At 39.3% G+C, this 18,137-nt stretch overlaps 1 protein-coding gene across 1 annotated transcript; it reads left to right on the forward strand.

The window, feature by feature from the left end:
- The first annotated feature begins 1,647 nt into the window (after positions 1-1,647).
- Positions 1,648-2,526, forward strand: LOC129236295 (protein Fer3). The gene is made up of 2 exons (XM_054870595.1): positions 1,648-1,885; positions 2,058-2,526. Exons 1-2 carry the CDS (start codon positions 1,753-1,755, stop codon positions 2,513-2,515), a joined length of 591 nt encoding a protein of 196 aa, XP_054726570.1. The 5' UTR covers positions 1,648-1,752; the 3' UTR covers positions 2,516-2,526.
- The last annotated feature ends 15,611 nt before the right edge of the window (positions 2,527-18,137 follow it).

Below are 18,137 nucleotides of genomic sequence, written 5' to 3' on the forward strand. Positions count from 1 at the left end.
TTCTGATGGTAATAAGTTTCTGGGGAACTACTTTGTTGTAGAGCATTGCGCTATCGTTTCATTGTATCGAAGGTTTTCGTAAAGTGGGCGAAAATCATGGAGAGTGATAAGCGTCATTTAATTGACTCTGATTTTATATACAATACCTTTAATATTCCACATACAAAAAACTTAGTTGCTGCTATCTTAGGTGGTAATCTCATTTATTTTATTTTTTTTTTGTATTGTTTTACCAGACATCTTGAGGACCTGGACTTCTGCCTCCTCTTTCACAAACTCTCTGACATGCAAGCGAAGGCGGACAACCCAGTCGCACTGGCACGCACTGTCAGTCTGAGGTCAACATCGCCAAGACCAAGACCCAATGAGAGTTAACCACAATAACCCAAGGCAGATATTGGTTGACGGATGCCCGGTGGAAATCGTCGAAAGTTTCTGCTACCTCGACTGCATCATCACAGCAGATGGTGGAGTAGATGAAGATGTCAACTGCAAGCTAAACAAAGCAAGAGCGGCATTCGGGCGAATGCATACAGTATGGGGGAGTTCGCAAATCTCCAGGCGCACTAAACCACGAATATTTGGCTAATGCGCGAAGTCCGTGTTGTTGTACGTAAACGAAACGTGGCTGGTCTCTAACCCCATCACACAGAGACTACAATCCTTCATCAACAAATGCCTCCGCATCATCTGCAGAATATTCTGGCCAAACACCTTCAGTAACGACGAACTGTGGAGATTAACGAACGAGGAACCCATCCTTAGGCAAATCAAACTCAGAAAATGTCGATGGATAGGTCACACAATGAGAAAACCATCAGATGGCATCACGAGAATTTTCGCGGGCGACCAAAAAACACTTGGAAAAGGTCGATGCTGCGCAAACTAGCAGATGCCGACATCTTATGTCAATTTGATTTAGTAAAAAGTAGAGAAATTGCACAAGACCACCAGCAAAAAAATTGTAAAAAATCAAGGCTATTTTTGAGCTCAATGAAACTTGAATTTTATTGTACCAAAATTCGATCAGGTATAAAACGGCATACTTAAAATTTTCTAAAAAATCTGATTAAAAATGCTTACAGCCAGTCAACTTAAGTACTTTGCTCATTGTCGTACCCTGTAGTCTAGCAAGGCCAAAAACAGAGTAGAACGGTGAGAAAAGCGTCGCTTGCAAACGAGAATGTTTCATTCGGAGCGCTCATAGGGAAGAGCAAAGCGTGGCAACTCAAATAAATGAAGAAGAAAATCAAGCGTCAGTTGTTATGTGCATTTAGTAAAGGCACAAACCGCATATTTAGCTCTTTCAACAACCAGTTTTCGATTTCAGCGACATCCACGCGTCACATCCGCGCAGCCATACAAGAACAAGGGTTAATGTGTCTCCCAACCACACTAATAAATTTCAACCCTTACAGGCGGAAATCATTGAAAAACTATTCGCCAATAAGATTTTCACAAGCTGTTATTGCAACAAAGATGGCTGCCACAATATGTTGCACTAGGAGCATATAGCCTCTGAGGCTTGTGGCAATTCTCACAATAATGATGAGCACTGCAGAGACATGCAGCATTCCAACTACGACTTCCAATCAAACCGTGTGTGAAAGTCCAAACGGTCTGACAAGAAAGTTTAACTAGCACAGTGTTGAAATTAAAATTGAGTGTAAAAGTTGCTTGAAAAAAGTGCAGAATTTCCTTCAATTTTCTATAACGAGGTAGAAACTCGCTGAAATCGTGGAGTTGTATAGAATGCAACATCATCCCGACCCGACTTATATGCCGGAAGTACCTTTTCAGCCCTTGTGGGGCCAGGAGGCACCTCCTCCACCACCAATTGTGCCGTATCAAGAATTAATTGCCGGCTTTCCCTGTACCGACTTAGGTGAGCCAAAAAAAAAAAAAATTAACTAAAAATATCAGCATTCAAAAATTATTTAATGCAGAAAAGTATGTAAAAAGTGATTGTGCGCAAAAGTTCGTCAAAAGAAGTGAACGTGAGAAGAGTTTTAATTGTAATGTGTCCTTCTATATATTTGCATGTTGCCACCGCCCAGCACTTTGGCAACGCTCCCAGGTCAGCAGTTTGGTCAGCAGTCAGCGTTCTTCAAGCAATCGCAATAACAACAACTCAGAATCAACCAACGGAAATCCAACGAAAAAGACACGCCGACGGGTCGCATCAATGGCACAGCGGCGTGCGGCCAATATTCGCGAACGCCGTCGGATGTTCAATCTGAATGAAGCGTTCGACAAACTAAGACGAAAGGTGCCCACATTTGCCTACGAGAAGCGACTATCGCGCATCGAAACACTGCGGCTAGCAATCACCTACATCGGTTTCATGACTGAGCTATTGACCGGAGCCCCGATGTCAACGCACAAACCTCGCTCGGCCGATATTTATGCGGGCATGAACGGGCACCATCATCCAGCCGCGATGGGGCATCACCATCTCCATCCGGCAGCTTTTCAAAGGGACTTTGTATCGCCCTATAGCCATAGTTTGAGTTAAACGACCGAGTGGAAGCGAAATGGCAAAAATTTTATTTTGTTGATAAATGTGTAGCTTTTTTTAAATTTTATTTTAGTGTAATAACAAATTGGTTAAGAATAAAGTCAGGGGCAAAAAGACTGTCTAAGAAGCGTGGATTCGTCGGTTATTTTCTTCGTATTTATAGTCTGAATGACTCAATCAGTGTAGTCCGAATACTATCACCGTCACCGGAAAACCAGATGTTAGTAACTTTTTCAGAACACAGAGTGGAGACACAATTGGATTTAAAGCCGTGGTACACATCTCAAATTCAAATCAGCTATAAGCTGTGGTATAAAAAATACGGCATTAGATAAAGATAAAGTAAAAAGTTCCGGAGACAATTTTGTGATTTGTTAACTCAGTGTAGCTTGAGCGCGAATCAAAGATGGGCACCAAGAAAGTGAAAATGCCTTTCACTTTTTACCGATAAAGGCAAAAAACCAACGAGCCAGATGGCTGAAAATGTCGATAGTATTACTATAATAATAATCTGGTTTTTGTAGTGTGCCCAAAGGCCGACACTTTGACCTAAATAATCTTTTGTGTCCTGATACTGTAAAACCCAATATTGCACAAATTTCGTCAATACTCTTCCAGGAATTTTGATGCCAAAGACACACCATTGAACGCAGAAAAGCCCTAGAACCAGATTTTTGCCGGCGAATCGACTCATTTTCGGAGCAGTTGGTGACTGCCGAGAGAAGTGGGTCCCGCGTCAATGTTAACGACAACCGAAAGAGGTCATGATCGACGCTACAAATACACAGTAGACCGACTTAAATACCGGCCAAGAATGTACAGTCACTCAAAAATTATTTGATGCAGATACGAAGTGCTTAATATGACACAATATTTTACCAAACAGAGTATGTAGACATCTTTCTTATTTGGCTTTCTTTCATGTCTCAACATAAAATACAAAAAAAGTGTCCACTCATTGCAAAAAAAGAGGAAAGAAACAGAAACATACAAAGAGTTCACGCCACAGCTTAAATGATACAGTTAAAATAACCGCTACCGAAATTATATTTTTAGTATGCGGGAGTTTGTAGAGTGAGTGTGACATAAAGCAATGAAATGATAAATTTTATGTACTTTGGTTTTTTTAACCATAGAACCGCGCACTTTCGATGGAAAAGCGTGAAGTAAGTTTAGGAGCATTTTAAAAACGGAATGTCGCATTGCAAAATAGCTGAAATTGTACATTTACAGTCTGTGTCAGAAGAAAAGAACCATTTTTTTTCTTGTAACTTGAAAATATATTTCGTTCTACTTTTTGCTGCCTAATAGTCTCACTCACGGGTTACGACGCCAGTGCTAATTCAGGTTAATGTCGTTCGAAACTTTAACGTAAACGCAACGAAACAAAAATGAGTGAGAAGTACGCGAAGCGTTTTGAGGCGGGATTTTTATGCACGCATTCGAAAGGGCCGAAATTATCTTACGCCAAGGCTAGAAAAATAATTAAAAAATCAAAAAAGGTCGTTGTGATGTGGAATCAGCGGTATAAGTAGTACAAAAATGTTGATGACTTTTTCGAGCGCGGCTTGAAGCCAGTGATGACAAAAAAGCAGGATAAAGTGATCGTCCAACTTTTTAAGCGGGACCCTTCTTTGTAACTACGCCAAGCACGCACAATTCTTGTTACAAAGGGAATAGATGTGAGTACCAACACCATTGAAAGGCGACTGAGGAGGCAAACATATCCTAGCGTCACACATCATCAAACCCACTGCTCAAACAACAAAAAAAGCAAATGGCGTCATAGTATTGGACCGGTATTCCCATTTCCCAAACGCCAACCCCATTATAAATGCGTGGGGAATTATGAAAGCGCATCTTGTCGAAACGATAGTCCATGATTTAAAACAACTCGTGCGTTAAGTTCGCAAAATCTAGTCCTGTTTGTCGACGAGCTACGCAGAACAGCTGGTTCAAAGCATGCCGAGAAGATGCCAGGCTATACTTGACAATGATGGAGACTACACAGCTTATTGAGTAATTGCGACCCGTAGTTTTGCACATATGATACTTTCATGTAAAAAAAAAAATGTTTAAATGTTAGGTGCGCAACTAAGTTCTCGCTGTGTTTTTGATTAAAATGCAACTCGCTTGCTGGCTACTAGTTTTTCCCATGTTTCTGGTAGATCTCGTATACCGTACCGGTAAAACTGTTCATCCTTTGAAGCTATCCACGGGTGAAGCCATTTTTTTTTTGTCTTCATATGAATGGAACTGCTGGACAGCTAGACCATGTGCCATCAACCGAAACAGATGATTTCCCATTTCATTGTTTCCAAGTAGGTTTTAACGGGTTTGGCAACGTGAGACCGAGCGTTGTCATGATGTAGAATCACTTTTTCATGCCTCTCCTGCGGCCGTACTGCGGCCGCTTCTCGCGCAGTGCTCGGCGCAATCGCATCAATTGAAGTCGATACCGATCCCGAGTGATGGTCTAGCTTGGTTTTAACAGTTCATAATAAATAACATCAACTTGGTCCCACCAAATACATAGCATAACCTTCGCAGCGTGAATATTCGGCCGAGGCGACGACGTAGAAGCATGTTCGGGCAGACCACATGACTTTCTTTTCTTTGGATTGCTGCAATGAATACATTTTTCATCACCCGTCAAGATGCGATCAAGAAACCCCTTCCTTTTTTTGCCGCTGGAGTACTTGTTCACAGGCGAAAAAACGACGTTCAACACCACTTGGCTTTAATTCATAAGGAACCCCTGTCCCCTGTTTCGGAATCATTCCCAAAGCATGCAATCACTTGGAAATGGATTGGCAGGTAACTCCTAATTTCCTAATACTGAAGCAAGCTCTTCTTGCATTTGACACGGATCCTCATTGAGCTATGCCACCAATTCAGCGTCTTCGAAGATTTTTGGCCTTCCTTCACGCGGACGGTCGTCAACATTAAAACGACGGTCGTCTTTCAAGCGACAGAACCAATATTGGCACATTGTTTCACTTAAAGTAGCATCTCCATAAACTTTTTGTAGCTCTCGATGCACTTCAGCCGCCCATGATACCAAAACAAAATCACTAATGTGTCGAAATAGGTTATCACGTTTAGGTTATGTTAGAATCGACTAGCACACACTGCTGGCGGCATCTATTGACAAACAGCGGGAACTTAGTTGCGTACCTAATATATATCTTTTATACTTCGTGAATAATCGCGGTTCCTTTTTTCTGACACACACTTTAAGTTTGTCAACAGTTCAGCATATTTTGAAAGCTGTTTGCATGAAAATCGTGTGGTAAATAAGGCCAAATAAAACTTTCACACAACAAGAGCCTAAGTCAAGTGAAAAAAATCCAGCAGCAAGCGCTCCAAAAAGGATTTAGGCAAGAGGAAAGCAAATTCAAATGGTATAATAGCCCGTAATAAACCTTTCGTAAGTGCTAGGAATAGAAATAAGAAAATGCAGTTTGTGCGTGATGATCTAAATAAGACCCCGGCATTGTGGAGAACCGTACTCTTTGTAGACGAGGTAAAAATGAATTAATTTGGACCAGATGACAGCCCTTTAAAATGGCGCGAAGCCAATACGGAGCTCAAACCCCAAAATTGACGAGCTACGATAAAACACGGCAGTGGTCAGGTTATGGTTTGAGTCTGCATGTCGTGAAATGGGGTTGGAAATTTTACCTTTCTCGAAGAAACAATGAACAAATTTGTTTATTTAAAACATCTGCAACAAAATTTGGTTTAAAGCGCAAGAAAATTACAACTTGAAGATGACTTTCGGTTTTATTAAGCTAAGAAGTCTGAGCAAAAGTCACAGATAATAAAAAACTTGGTTAATATATTGTAGAAATGTGCCCACATTGTTGAAATACCTGCAGAATCACCTGATTTGAACGTCATCGAAAATTTGCGGTCGGTTTTCAAGGCAAATCTAAGAAAATAATAATAAAAACATTAACAAATCAGAACTTAAAAAGGCGATTCTTGAAGAGTGAAGTCAAATTAGTCCAGAATGCACAAAAAAAAGTGGTTAACTCCATGCCACGTAGACTCCAAGCTGTAATTGGTTATAAAGCATACCCAACGAAGTACTAAATGGCTTAAAATTAAAAAAAATAGAAATAAATAATTGCTCGTTTTGAACTGTATCATTGAAACTAAGAAGTGGATTCTTTTTTGTATTTTATGTTGAGAAGTTAAATAGAGCAAACTACTCTGTAGAGCACAAAACAATTGTACAGGGTGGCTGATGAATTTTGCTACATTAAGAAACTCAAATAACTTTTTTTTTAGTGTGTGGAATTCATTTATTTTTTTTTTCAAGTTGAAGGTCATTAAATTTTATTAAATGTAGCTTAACTAGTTTTAAAAATAATTTAATTTAAATGCCCCCCATGCTCGTTGACACAAGTGCGGCATCTTAGTAAAAAGTTGTTCATTGCTGCTTTGAGAGTTGCGACAGGAATAGCCGCAATTGTTGCCCGAATGGATTGTTTTAGTTCATCCAAATTTGTTGGCTTTGTTTTATAAACTTCTTGTTTACATAAACCCCACAAGAAAAAGTCAGGTGCAGTAAGGTCAGGCGACCTGGGGGGCCAACGAAATTCGGAGTTTCTTGAAATCAGTTTATTGGGAAATTTTCGTCGCAACTCTGTCATAACAGTCTGGGCTATGTGAGACGTTGCCCCATCTTGTTGAAACCACACAGAGTTGAAAGGAATTCTCTTTCGGCGTAGTTCTGGATAGAAAAATTCTTTCAGCATTTTCAGATAACGGTCTCCAGTAACCGTAACGGTGTGACCATTTTCTTCAAAAAAATAAGGCCCGACAATACAGCGTGAAGAAACCGCACACCACACTGTCACGCGAAGAGGATGCAATTCCGTCTCGTGGAGTATCTGTGGGTTAGAAGTACTCCATATTCGACAATTTTGTTTGTTCACATTGCCGTTTAAATCGAAATGGGCCTCATCAGACATGAAAAGGCAGTTTAACATGTTTTGGTCTTCTTCCACCATTTGCAGGATCTCCTGGCAAAATTCCAAGCGAATCGGCAAGTCTGCTGCATTCAGTTTGTTAACCATTTGAATTTTGTAGGGAAATAAGTCTAAATCTTTGTGCATTATTGTTTGCAAAGACTGTCGGCTGACACCAAGTTGAGCAGATAAGCTTCTTGTTGAAACCCTTGGATTGCTTTGTATAGCTGCAGCTACAGCAGCGATCGTTTCCTCCGTCCGAACTGGTGGGTTTCGATGATAAGGCTTTCTTGCGACTGTTCCTTGCTCAGCAAAATTATTCACCAGTCTCATTATGGTCTATCTGCTCGGGGGATCGCCGCCAAACATCCGCCTGTACTCTCTCTGTACCAAAACTACGGACTCCAGTGCGTGATAGCGGCGGACTATCCAAATTCTTGTTTGCGTGTCCCAGTTATCCATTTTAATAAATTTTAAAGATCAATCTGCAAATTAAAACAAAAATGGAACAGATAACTTAAAAAGAAAAAAAGTTATTCAATTTTTTTTTTGGTAGCGGCTTTCATCAGCCACCCTGTATCTGCATCAAATAATATCATCATCAAAGTAATAGCACCCGTAATTCACAAAAGGCTGTCCAACTCATTGAATCAGGGACTACGCAAAAAACAAGCAGGCTTTCGCCCCACTGCTCTTGCGTCGATCATGTAAACTCCTTGAGCGTGATCGTGGAGCAGTCGGTTGAGTGGCACTCGCCTCTTTACCTCTGCTTCATCGACTTCGAGAAAGCGTTCGCCACTCTCAATCATGAAGCAATTTGGAAAGCTCTTGAATGCAAAGAAGTGGCTGAGAAAATTGTCACTATCATAAAAGAATTGTACTCGGGCGCTTCACGTCGCGTGAAATACGAAAATGCTCTAAGTGGTAGTATCGAAGTTCAAACCGGTGTTAGGCAAGGATGTGTATTATCTCCACTCTTGTTCAACCTAGTCCTGGACCTAGTAATGCGACAAGCGTGTGCGGTCAGCAGGGGCATATCCTGCGGCTTATGTGGACGACATTTATTTACTATCGCACAAATACTCAGATGCATCAGCTAAACTATAAGCGCTATGCCATGCAGTAACACAAACAGGTCTAAAAATTAACATAGCAAAGACCAAAGTAATGCCGATTAACACCACCGAAACGCAAGCCCTTCAAATTGCCGACACGCCGCTTGAAGATGTAAATGAATTTTGCTACCTTGGAAGCAATCTTTCATCATTGCAATCCTTCCTAAACCGTTGCCTACGAAAGATAATGCGGATATTCTGGCTTGATATTATAAGCAACGATGAATTTTGGGCGGCTACCGGGCAAACACCAGTTCACATAGAAATTATGCGCCGCAAGTGGGAATGGATCGGACACACATTGCGCAAACCACGAGATGACATCGCAAGGACAGCACCCGACGGGAATCCCCAAGCAATTCGTAGGTGCGGGAGACTACCCAACGCATGGAGGCGACAAGTATCAGCAGAGGCGGACAGAGCTGGCCGTTCCTGGAGTCAAATTAAGCTCTAAACAAATGAAATTATAACTTGGAAACTAGGAAATATGGAATATATATGTACATATATATATATCTGCATCAACTAAGGTTTGAGTGACTGTTTACTTAGAATGGATTTGCTTTAAGCAAACCAATTAGCAAGAATTTGCATTAAAAATCTAAAATCCCCTAATTGTGACATAACTTTTTTTGCTTGCTCTTAATTCACCAAAATATACCTGATAATCCCTTTGTACAACCGCCTGGGACAGAAAAAAACAAAAGAAACCAAAACACTTGTTAGTAAACAACAACCGCAAACAATAAAAAGTCATGTGAATCTCTTCACCTGTTCCAAGGGCCCTGAAAGCGAGCAGTGACAGTGTTAGCAAGGCGTAAAATTATTATAATTAAATTAAATAGAACAAATTGCGTAATATTTGCCTATGAGGGTACACACACACAAATACTTACATAAGTCACACATACAAGCCAGTTGAGGGATGCAAGGAAATCAACCCTCCGGACAGTCGATCATCAATGCCTAATAAAGTGTAACCAAGTCGAGGCTGTTTAAATAGCACGAAATTTGTGCGGATGAACAAAGACAATTCAAGGTAATATTCAAATTAAAAACTATTTCATAATATTCCTTATTCTATATTCGTATCAAACCACATTCAATTGTGCACAGTTTTCTGCTAACCTGCGCTTAGTAAATCACCAAAATGCCAACACCCATCCCTGCCAAGCGAATTCACCTTTTTCCTTTAATTGAATCAGAACTGATTTCGTAAATCTTTTATATCAGGGTTGCTGTCACAATATATTCTTGCCACATTTGTTGCACAATCGCACACACAATAATGCAATAAGTTAATGCAACATGCGGCACAAAAGGCGTGCAATATGTTTTGTGGAATTAGTGACACTTCATGCAACATCCGGGACGTATCATCATAAGCCCTTGCCAATGTTGGTGTGAGTGTTCGCTTGTCAGAGATGGGGTGGATATATAGCAATCCGAAAGTAGAGCATCGAGCAAGTGAGTGAATGATGGGCTAAAGTGCCCTCATCGGTCCAATTATAAGGGGCGGATTAATGTTGCTGCAAGCGGCTGAGTTGAAGGGCATTCACGTGCCACCGATTAGCACGTGGTGGAAACATGACTTCTGTATGACTTATTAAAATATGATTAACCAAATTATTAAAGAAAGCGCGCGATCTTCAGCTGAGCGGAACTTCAAGCAGCGCAAGGTAAGTTTAAATTAAAAAAAAGTGTCTTAAAAATTTCACTTGTTTTTGTTTTGCTATGAGCAGTTCATATATCAATTTATAAGTGATTTTCAAATTTTTTTTGTGTAATCATCTATTTCCTGTGGCATCCGCATCACATGTTACCATTGTTTTCCCTCCCATAACGAATTAATCAGATTAGCACTACGATGGCATGAGGTAGCCGTCTAACCTAAATCACCCTTAAACAGATTCTATGACACGCCTTGACAAATTAATTGAAATTGCATTTTTGCGCAAATTTTATTACATTCTCTACAAAAATCTCAGAATAAGGAGACTCTTAGACTGAAAGGCTAAAACTAAATGAAATCGAAATGATGAATTACTCGTCCGCTTGGACTAAAAAAAAGTCGATACATTTTTTAGCCTACTATATGCGATCGCCCTGCAAGAACTCCGAACTGGCAGTGCTTCACAGGGGCGATATCAGCGATCCATTCACCACCAACGCAGGCGTAAGGCAAGGTTGTCTACTATCACCACTTCTCTTCGCCATCGTCCTTGATTACGTCATGAGCCAACTGACCCTGCACAAAAAAGGCATCGTATGGAGTTTCACCAGACATCTTGAAGACCTAGACTTCGCCGATGACATCTGCCTTCTCTCTCACAAACTAGTCGCGCTGGCACGCACTGTCAGACTGGAAGTCAACATCGCCAAGACCAAGGTCAAGACGGTTTGTTGACTGATGCCCGGTGGAATTCGTTGAAAGCTTCTGCTACGTTGGCTGCATCGTCATGGCAGATGGTGAAGCAGATGAAGATGTCAACTGCAGGCTAAATAAAACAAGAGCGGCTTTCGGGCGAATGCATACAGTATGGAGGAATTCGCAAATCTCCAGGCGCACTAAGCTACGAATATTCGGGTCCTGCGTGAAGTCCGTATTGTTGTATGGAAGCGAAACATGGCTGGTATTCTGGCCAAGCATCATCAGTAACGACGCACTGTGGAGATTAACGAACGAAGAACCCATTCTTAGGCAAATGAAACCGTGAAAGTGTCGATGGATAGGTCACACAATGAGAAAACCACCAGATAGCATCATGAAAATGGCACTGGGTTGGAACCTGCGAGGGACCAGAGGACGCGGTCGACCAAAACACACTTAGAGAAGGTCCATGCTGCGCGAACTAGCAGAAGCCGACATCTCATGGGACGGTGCAAAAACAACAACATAGAAGCATATACGAGAGAAGAGTCATGTCGAGGCCGTATGCTCCCGAGGGGTTAGGTTAGGTTAGGGCACGCTTATATTGAAAATTCGTCCGTTGTGACAAATATTGAAAATTCGTCCGTTGTGATGCCACACATGGGAGAGGAGAAAGGAGAAGGGAAGAAAGGAAGAAGGAGCCTTGGGATTAGAGACGATGATGACCATGCATTTTACGACGACGCCGACGGTAGCTGATTTGCGTTCGTAGTTAGCCGCAACAAGTTACTGATGAACTTCACCAAATGTATGATATTTAGACCCGCTATATCCGAAGGCGTATCGAAAAAATGAGAGCACAGATGTCTAAATCTTTCCCAGGCGAGAGCAGGGCAGCTCAGAAGAAGGTGTTGAGATGATTCCACCTCGCCCTCCCGAGAGGAGTGATCAAGGAGAAAAAAAAATGCGGTCGCCGCAGCCGAATGGAAGCACTAACTGATAGCAACAGGTTTTTCCAATGGCGGTTACTCCTTGCCGGTCCTTATGCCATGAAAAAAGCGCCTCATAAAAACCTGCTTGAAACTGTAGGCCCCTTTATTTGCGGAACAACATCAAGACGCACACCACAATTAGGAGGAGGAGCTCGGCCAAATACCCAATAAAGAGTGTAAGCGCCAATTATATGCATACGTAGGTACAAAACACATGGACTGAAAAGTCGCAGGCCTAACACATAAATGGCTAGTTTTATTGCATTCGCTGTTAAAATTTCATGATTTTCTATTCATTAGTGTGTGAGTTTTTGTGCTAAGAGTGACGCTACTTTTGTTAATTTCGAAACAATGGATCCAAAAGAGTTTTGTGTCTTAACTTTACTCTGCTTCTTGAGGGGAAAAATACTGTTCAAGCGAAGCAATGGCTTGAAAAGTTTTATGAGGACTCCTCTCCATCAGAAACAATAATAAATCGATGGTTTACTGACTTCAAACGTGGTCCTAGAGACACCGAAGATGCTCAACGCAGTGGGCATCCAAATTAGGCGGTAACACCAGAAAACATCAAAAGATGCACAAAACCGTTTCGATTGAATGGAAAATGAAGTTGCGTGAGTTAGCTGGCTTCGTAGAGGTATGAAGAGAAGGAGCTGGCTTTATATTGCATGAACACTGGACTATAAGAAAGCTCTGTTAAAAGTGGGTACAGCGTTTGCTCACTGTTGACCAAAAGCAAGAACGTGTTGACGATTCTAAGAAGTGTTTGGCCTGGGCAAAACTACATGAATCGAACTTCGAATTGCTCACACATCTACCGTATTCGCCAGACTCAGCTCCCACCGACTACTGGCCGTTCGCAAACCTAAGAAAAAATGCTCGCCGGTAAGAAATTTTGCTAGAGCGGCACTGGGATGATTGCGTTGTTTTTAGTGGAAATTACGTTGTGAACAAAAACCAAAACGTATTTTATTTGTTAGGCCCGCGACATTTCTGTCCATGTGTTGCCTATCAAAGAATCACTGGTCTTGTGAGTACCACCACTGCTACTCATACAACCATATGCCCGCAATTAAGAAGGAAATGTTCACTTATGAATTTAATCTTTTATTCGATAAGCTTTCTATTGATTCGAAAAATGTTGCCAGTTGTGCTATTGGTGGGTTCGACTTGATTGACATTCTCATAAGCAAGACGCACGAAATACTGAATTTAGTGTATGTACTTACGAAAAAAAAAACAATGTTGGCTCGAAAATCAAAGACTTCTAGACGGTATGGGACACAACATATATTTAAAAAAATTAAAAGGACGTTTGTTAAATTTAACCCGACTTCTTTTAACTCAATATGTGCCTACTACCTATTTCAAAATCCGGCGAATTCCTGGCGCCTCATGTCAAAAATATTTTGGTTGTTCTTTTTATTACATGCGGATAAACTGATCATTAAGATCAGAATGACAATAACCTAAATTTCAACATGGATTGGCTTAACATTAGGTTACTCTCAAGGTCAGATATCCAAACTAGCATCAATATTGGAAGCAATTTGATTTCAAAACGGGGGAAACTGGGTTATCTTTGATTTGAAGGTCATGTGTGCATAATTTCATGTTTTAGAGTAAAGTAGTCCTAGATAGTAAGCGTACCTGGAAGAAACACGTCGAGCAGAAGGCCTCTCGAACTGTAAAGTTTTAAATGATTAAAAAAATGTATTGTTTAAATTTTAAATATATTTATTGAAATAGTATCATTTCAAGCTAGGCATCCAGCTTGTGAAACGATTATTTTCTTTCTTGTATCTTACATACTACGTACAAGCGTTTTTATAGTAATTTTGTCAATGCAAGCCAATAACAATTTTTCGGTGTTTACTTGTGTAATATGATTCTAGCATTCACGCGCCGCACATAAAATAATTACGTTAGCTATGTTTGCGTTTACTTTCAAGTGTAATGAACCTTTTAAGAAATATGATACTCTATTTAAACGGCACAGCACAGTGAATGCATAAGTGGACAATAAATTAAAAACCAAAAACAAAATGTTTATGAATATTAATGTTAAGGCATATCCGACTTATAATCATACTACACCTCCCTTCTTCGGAAGAATGCTCATACAACTTTTTTTTTTTGTATGAACATTCTTTTACATTGAATTGTTAAAATAAAATATGTACATAAGAGTAATCTTAATTTTATATATATGTATATATTGTATTAATTTTCTAAGTTTAGACGCGTCTTTAAAACTACTTATTGTTGATAAATCTTAAGCCTATTTTTGTGAACTATTTGTTCTTTTAAAGATAACTTATCGACTATAGTAACATTATTTTTATTATCTATTGCTTTAATGGTATAAGGCCCACAATATTGGGGTTCTAGTTTATGGGCCACTTCATTCCTAAGTAAAACTAAATTGCCTATGCTAAAATTGTGATCTAAACTATTTTTATCATAAAATGTTTTTTGCTTAATTTTAGCTATGTCTATCATATTGCGAGCTCTTTTATGTGCTACTTCTAGCCTAAATCTTACTTCTCTAGCGTAGTTATCTATGTTATATAATGGAGTAATTTGGTCTACATTTTTGAACTGCTGAAACATGTTTGGTGTTTTTCCAAAAACTAATTCATACGGACAATAGTCATGTACTGTAGAAGGAGTGGTGTTAAAACAGTATGTGAAGTATTGTAGCCACTCATCCCAGTCGTTTTTGTCAATCGATATGTAAGATCTTACGTATTGATTGAAAGTTTTATGTGATCTTTCTATTACTCCTAGTGTTTGGTGGTGGTAAGCAGTTGAATTAATTTTCTCTATTTTTAGCAATTCACATAGCTCTGTTAGTATTGAATTTTTTGTATTCTGTACCCATGTCCGAAATGAACGTCTTCATTGGACCGTAGGTAAGAATAAACTTTTCAAATATTGCTTTCGCCACTGTCTTGGCGTTTTTGTCTTGGATGGGTATCGTGACTAAATATTTTGTCATGTCGCATATTATTGTGACTGCATAAGTATTGCCATTAATTGTTGTAGCTAGTGGGCCTATTGTGTCTACAATAACTGTATCAAATGTACCTGTAGGTGTTGGTGTTATAGTCATTGGGCTTTTTAAATGCTTTGTTATTTTGGTTTTTTGGCATTTTTCGCAAGTTTTTACATACTTAGCAACATCTTTTGACATTTTGTTCCAGAAGTAATGTCTTTTAATTTTCATAAGTGTTCTGAAAATTCCGCAATGACCGCCTTCTATAGGGTCATCGTGGTATCTTTTTAGAATGTCCATTACAGTTTTAGCATCATTGATTTGGGTCACCTCATTCAGTAGCGCTACTTTTAATTTGTTTAATATCATATTGCCCTTATTTTTAAAATCATTTATCGAGACAAATTCGAAAATTTTCTCGCTAGGTGCCACTTGTAAATTATTAATGCCATATTTGTCGGCCACTTCGTCGAGCCTAGAGAAGATTATAGATTTTCCTCGTTTGATGTAGCATCGCGTGGGTGTAATCTTTAATTTATTGTATTTCCTGACGTCAGTGTTATTAATTGGGACATATATTTTGGGCTTATCATATGTTTTAATGTGCTGCTGTGTAGTTGGACTGCTGTTATTTCTTGACATTGATCTAGTCACTATTTTGTATAAATGTTTATTCTTTTCATTTATTTCCTTTAAGTCATTGATTGTAATGCGAGACAAAGCGTCCGCGACGTGATTATCTTTTCCTCTAATTTTTTATTATGCATAGCATATAATTTTAATGCTAATATCAATAAGGTTATGACTGTGATTATAATTAAAGAAATTTTGATTAAATTTAAGCCAGTATTAACGACTACTTCGTTTACTACATTGGCATTGGGTTTATCAACTTTTGATAATAAAAAATTTTTCCATTACTGAAAAATTAGCTATTGGGGACTTTATACCGTAAATCAAATAATGTAAGGATATATAATTTTGTTTTTACATTGAATTTATTTATTTATTATTTTTTTTTTTTTTGTTTTTTTTTTTTTTAAACGACAACATTTTGAAAAATTTTGTTTTTACATTGGATTTATGAATTTTTTTTTTTCAAGTTAATTCATTTATTAAGTAAACACATTATATTTAACATATTAAAACATTTTCATAAAAATGACCTTCTGAGTAAATTTTATTCATTTACAGTCAAATTTTTTATAAGGCAAACAGAAGCCAAAGTTGTTTAACTTTAATTTATGTAAATGAAAATTATTTTTGTCTCGAGCGGTTAACGCTTACAGACTCTAACTGTCTGCATTCAATCATGCACAGTGTTTTATCTATATTTACTTAATTTTTTTTTCTGCTGGAGCAGGAATTCCAGTTGGGTTATGCGCTCCCAGATTGCGCTAGCTTTTTCCCAGGATGGTGGTGGCTGCTGGTTTACCTCCTTGATGAGTATGCTGATTTCCCTCTTTATTCTGGTGGTGTAGCCTCCTCTTCTTTTTGGCTTGCTCACCTTTGGGATGGAAACCTCTTTTGGTTTTTTGTTGAGCCCGTTCCGTCTCCTGTATTCCTCCAAGGAGATTGGTTGCGGCCCTTGACCTCGGTTGTTCATCTATTTTTTTTGTTGTAATGTTTTAACTAAGTAAGTTCTTCCTTCCGCAGCTGACGGATCGTTTTGGCTGATCACGTCAGGACTTAATATTTTGTGCTTTTTTAGGGCACTTGCAAATATATTGCAATTTTTGGTGCAGATATCGTCAGCACTCATGCAATATTTTGCACTTTGTTTGTGCAAGAAACTTGCATTTTATAGCTTAGCAAAATTAATGCTCAAGCTGGCAGGATCGCCATGTAAAGTTTTAAATGATTAAAAAAATGTATTGTTTAAATTTTAAATATATTTATTGAAATAGTATCATTTCAAGCTAGGCATCCAGCTTGTGAAACGATTATTTTCTTTCTTGTATCTTACATACTACGTACAAGCGTTTTTATAGTAATTTTGTCAATGCAAGCCAATAACAATTTTTCGGTGTTTACTTGTGTAATATGATTCTAGCATTCACGCGCCGCACATAAAATAATTACGTTAGCTATGTTTGCGTTTACTTTCAAGTGTAATGAACCTTTTAAGAAATATGATACTCTATTTAAACGGCACAGCACAGTGAATGCATAAGTGGGCAATAAATTAAAAACCAAAAACAAAATGTTTATGAATATTAATGTTAAGACATATCCGACTTATAATCATACTACAGAACACTAAAAGTCTTCTAACAGTGTAAGAGAACCTTTGGCAAGGCATAGGGTCTACGACCGGCGATAGTACACTGTACAACCCCCTGATTAAACCCATTACTATATACGCCTCTGCAGTATGGTGAAAGACTACAATGTTTAATTCCAGAGTAAAACCCCTAAACAGGCTACAGAGAAGTGTGTGCTTGAGTATCACTGGTGTCATGAGTACGACATCTGGTGATGCCCTTAATGCCATTCTGAACTTGCAACCTCTAGATCTTCAAATTCGAAGGGAAGCGATGAAGGCGGCGTACAGGCTCAAGTTAAACGGAGTCTGGCGAAATGAAGAAAGCACTGGCCACTGTCAGATATACCACCAGTAGTCGGAGTGGTGCACACTGTTCTCGATGCCAGTGAACAATCGGGTGCCTGTCGTTAGCTTCGGTAGGAAGTATGATGTTTTGATCCCAGATACAGATCAACGGTTAAGTCCAGAGAACCTATTAATGGGATATCAGCACACTTTCTACATCGACGGATCCAAAACCAGTTATGGTAGCGGATATGGATGGTACTTAGACGAAGACATTAAGTACTCCTATGCCACAGGACAGATAGCTACGGTATTCTTAACGGAAGCCTATGACATCTTGAATGTGTCATACTGGCTAATTGGGGAAAACTGGCGGGGTAGCAGTATGGGAATTTGTAGTGACAGTCAAGCTGCACTGAAAGCCCTTGCTAACCCACGTTGCAATCCGAAGTTAGTCGGTGAATGTAAGACAAAACTGAACAGTGTTGCAAAACCCAACAAAGTTAGTCTTATTTGGGTGCCTGGACGTTGAGGTATTACAAGGAACGAGTTAGCTGATAAATAGGCAATAAAGGCTCTACAAGTATGCCACTAGGCCTTGAACCCTTTCTAG

The sequence above is a fragment of the Anastrepha obliqua genome, chromosome 1, assembly GCF_027943255.1.
Source record: "Anastrepha obliqua isolate idAnaObli1 chromosome 1, idAnaObli1_1.0, whole genome shotgun sequence".
Taxonomy (NCBI): domain Eukaryota; kingdom Metazoa; phylum Arthropoda; class Insecta; order Diptera; family Tephritidae; genus Anastrepha; species Anastrepha obliqua.

Coding starts and splice junctions, on each gene's coding strand:
- LOC129236295 (XM_054870595.1), top strand. CDS start 1,753: ATGCAACATCATCCCGACCCGACTTATATGCCGGAAGTACCTTTTCAG. Junction 1,886..2,057: donor CTTTCCCTGTACCGACTTAG/GTGAGCCAAAAA, acceptor GCCACCGCCCAG/CACTTTGGCAACGCTCCCAG.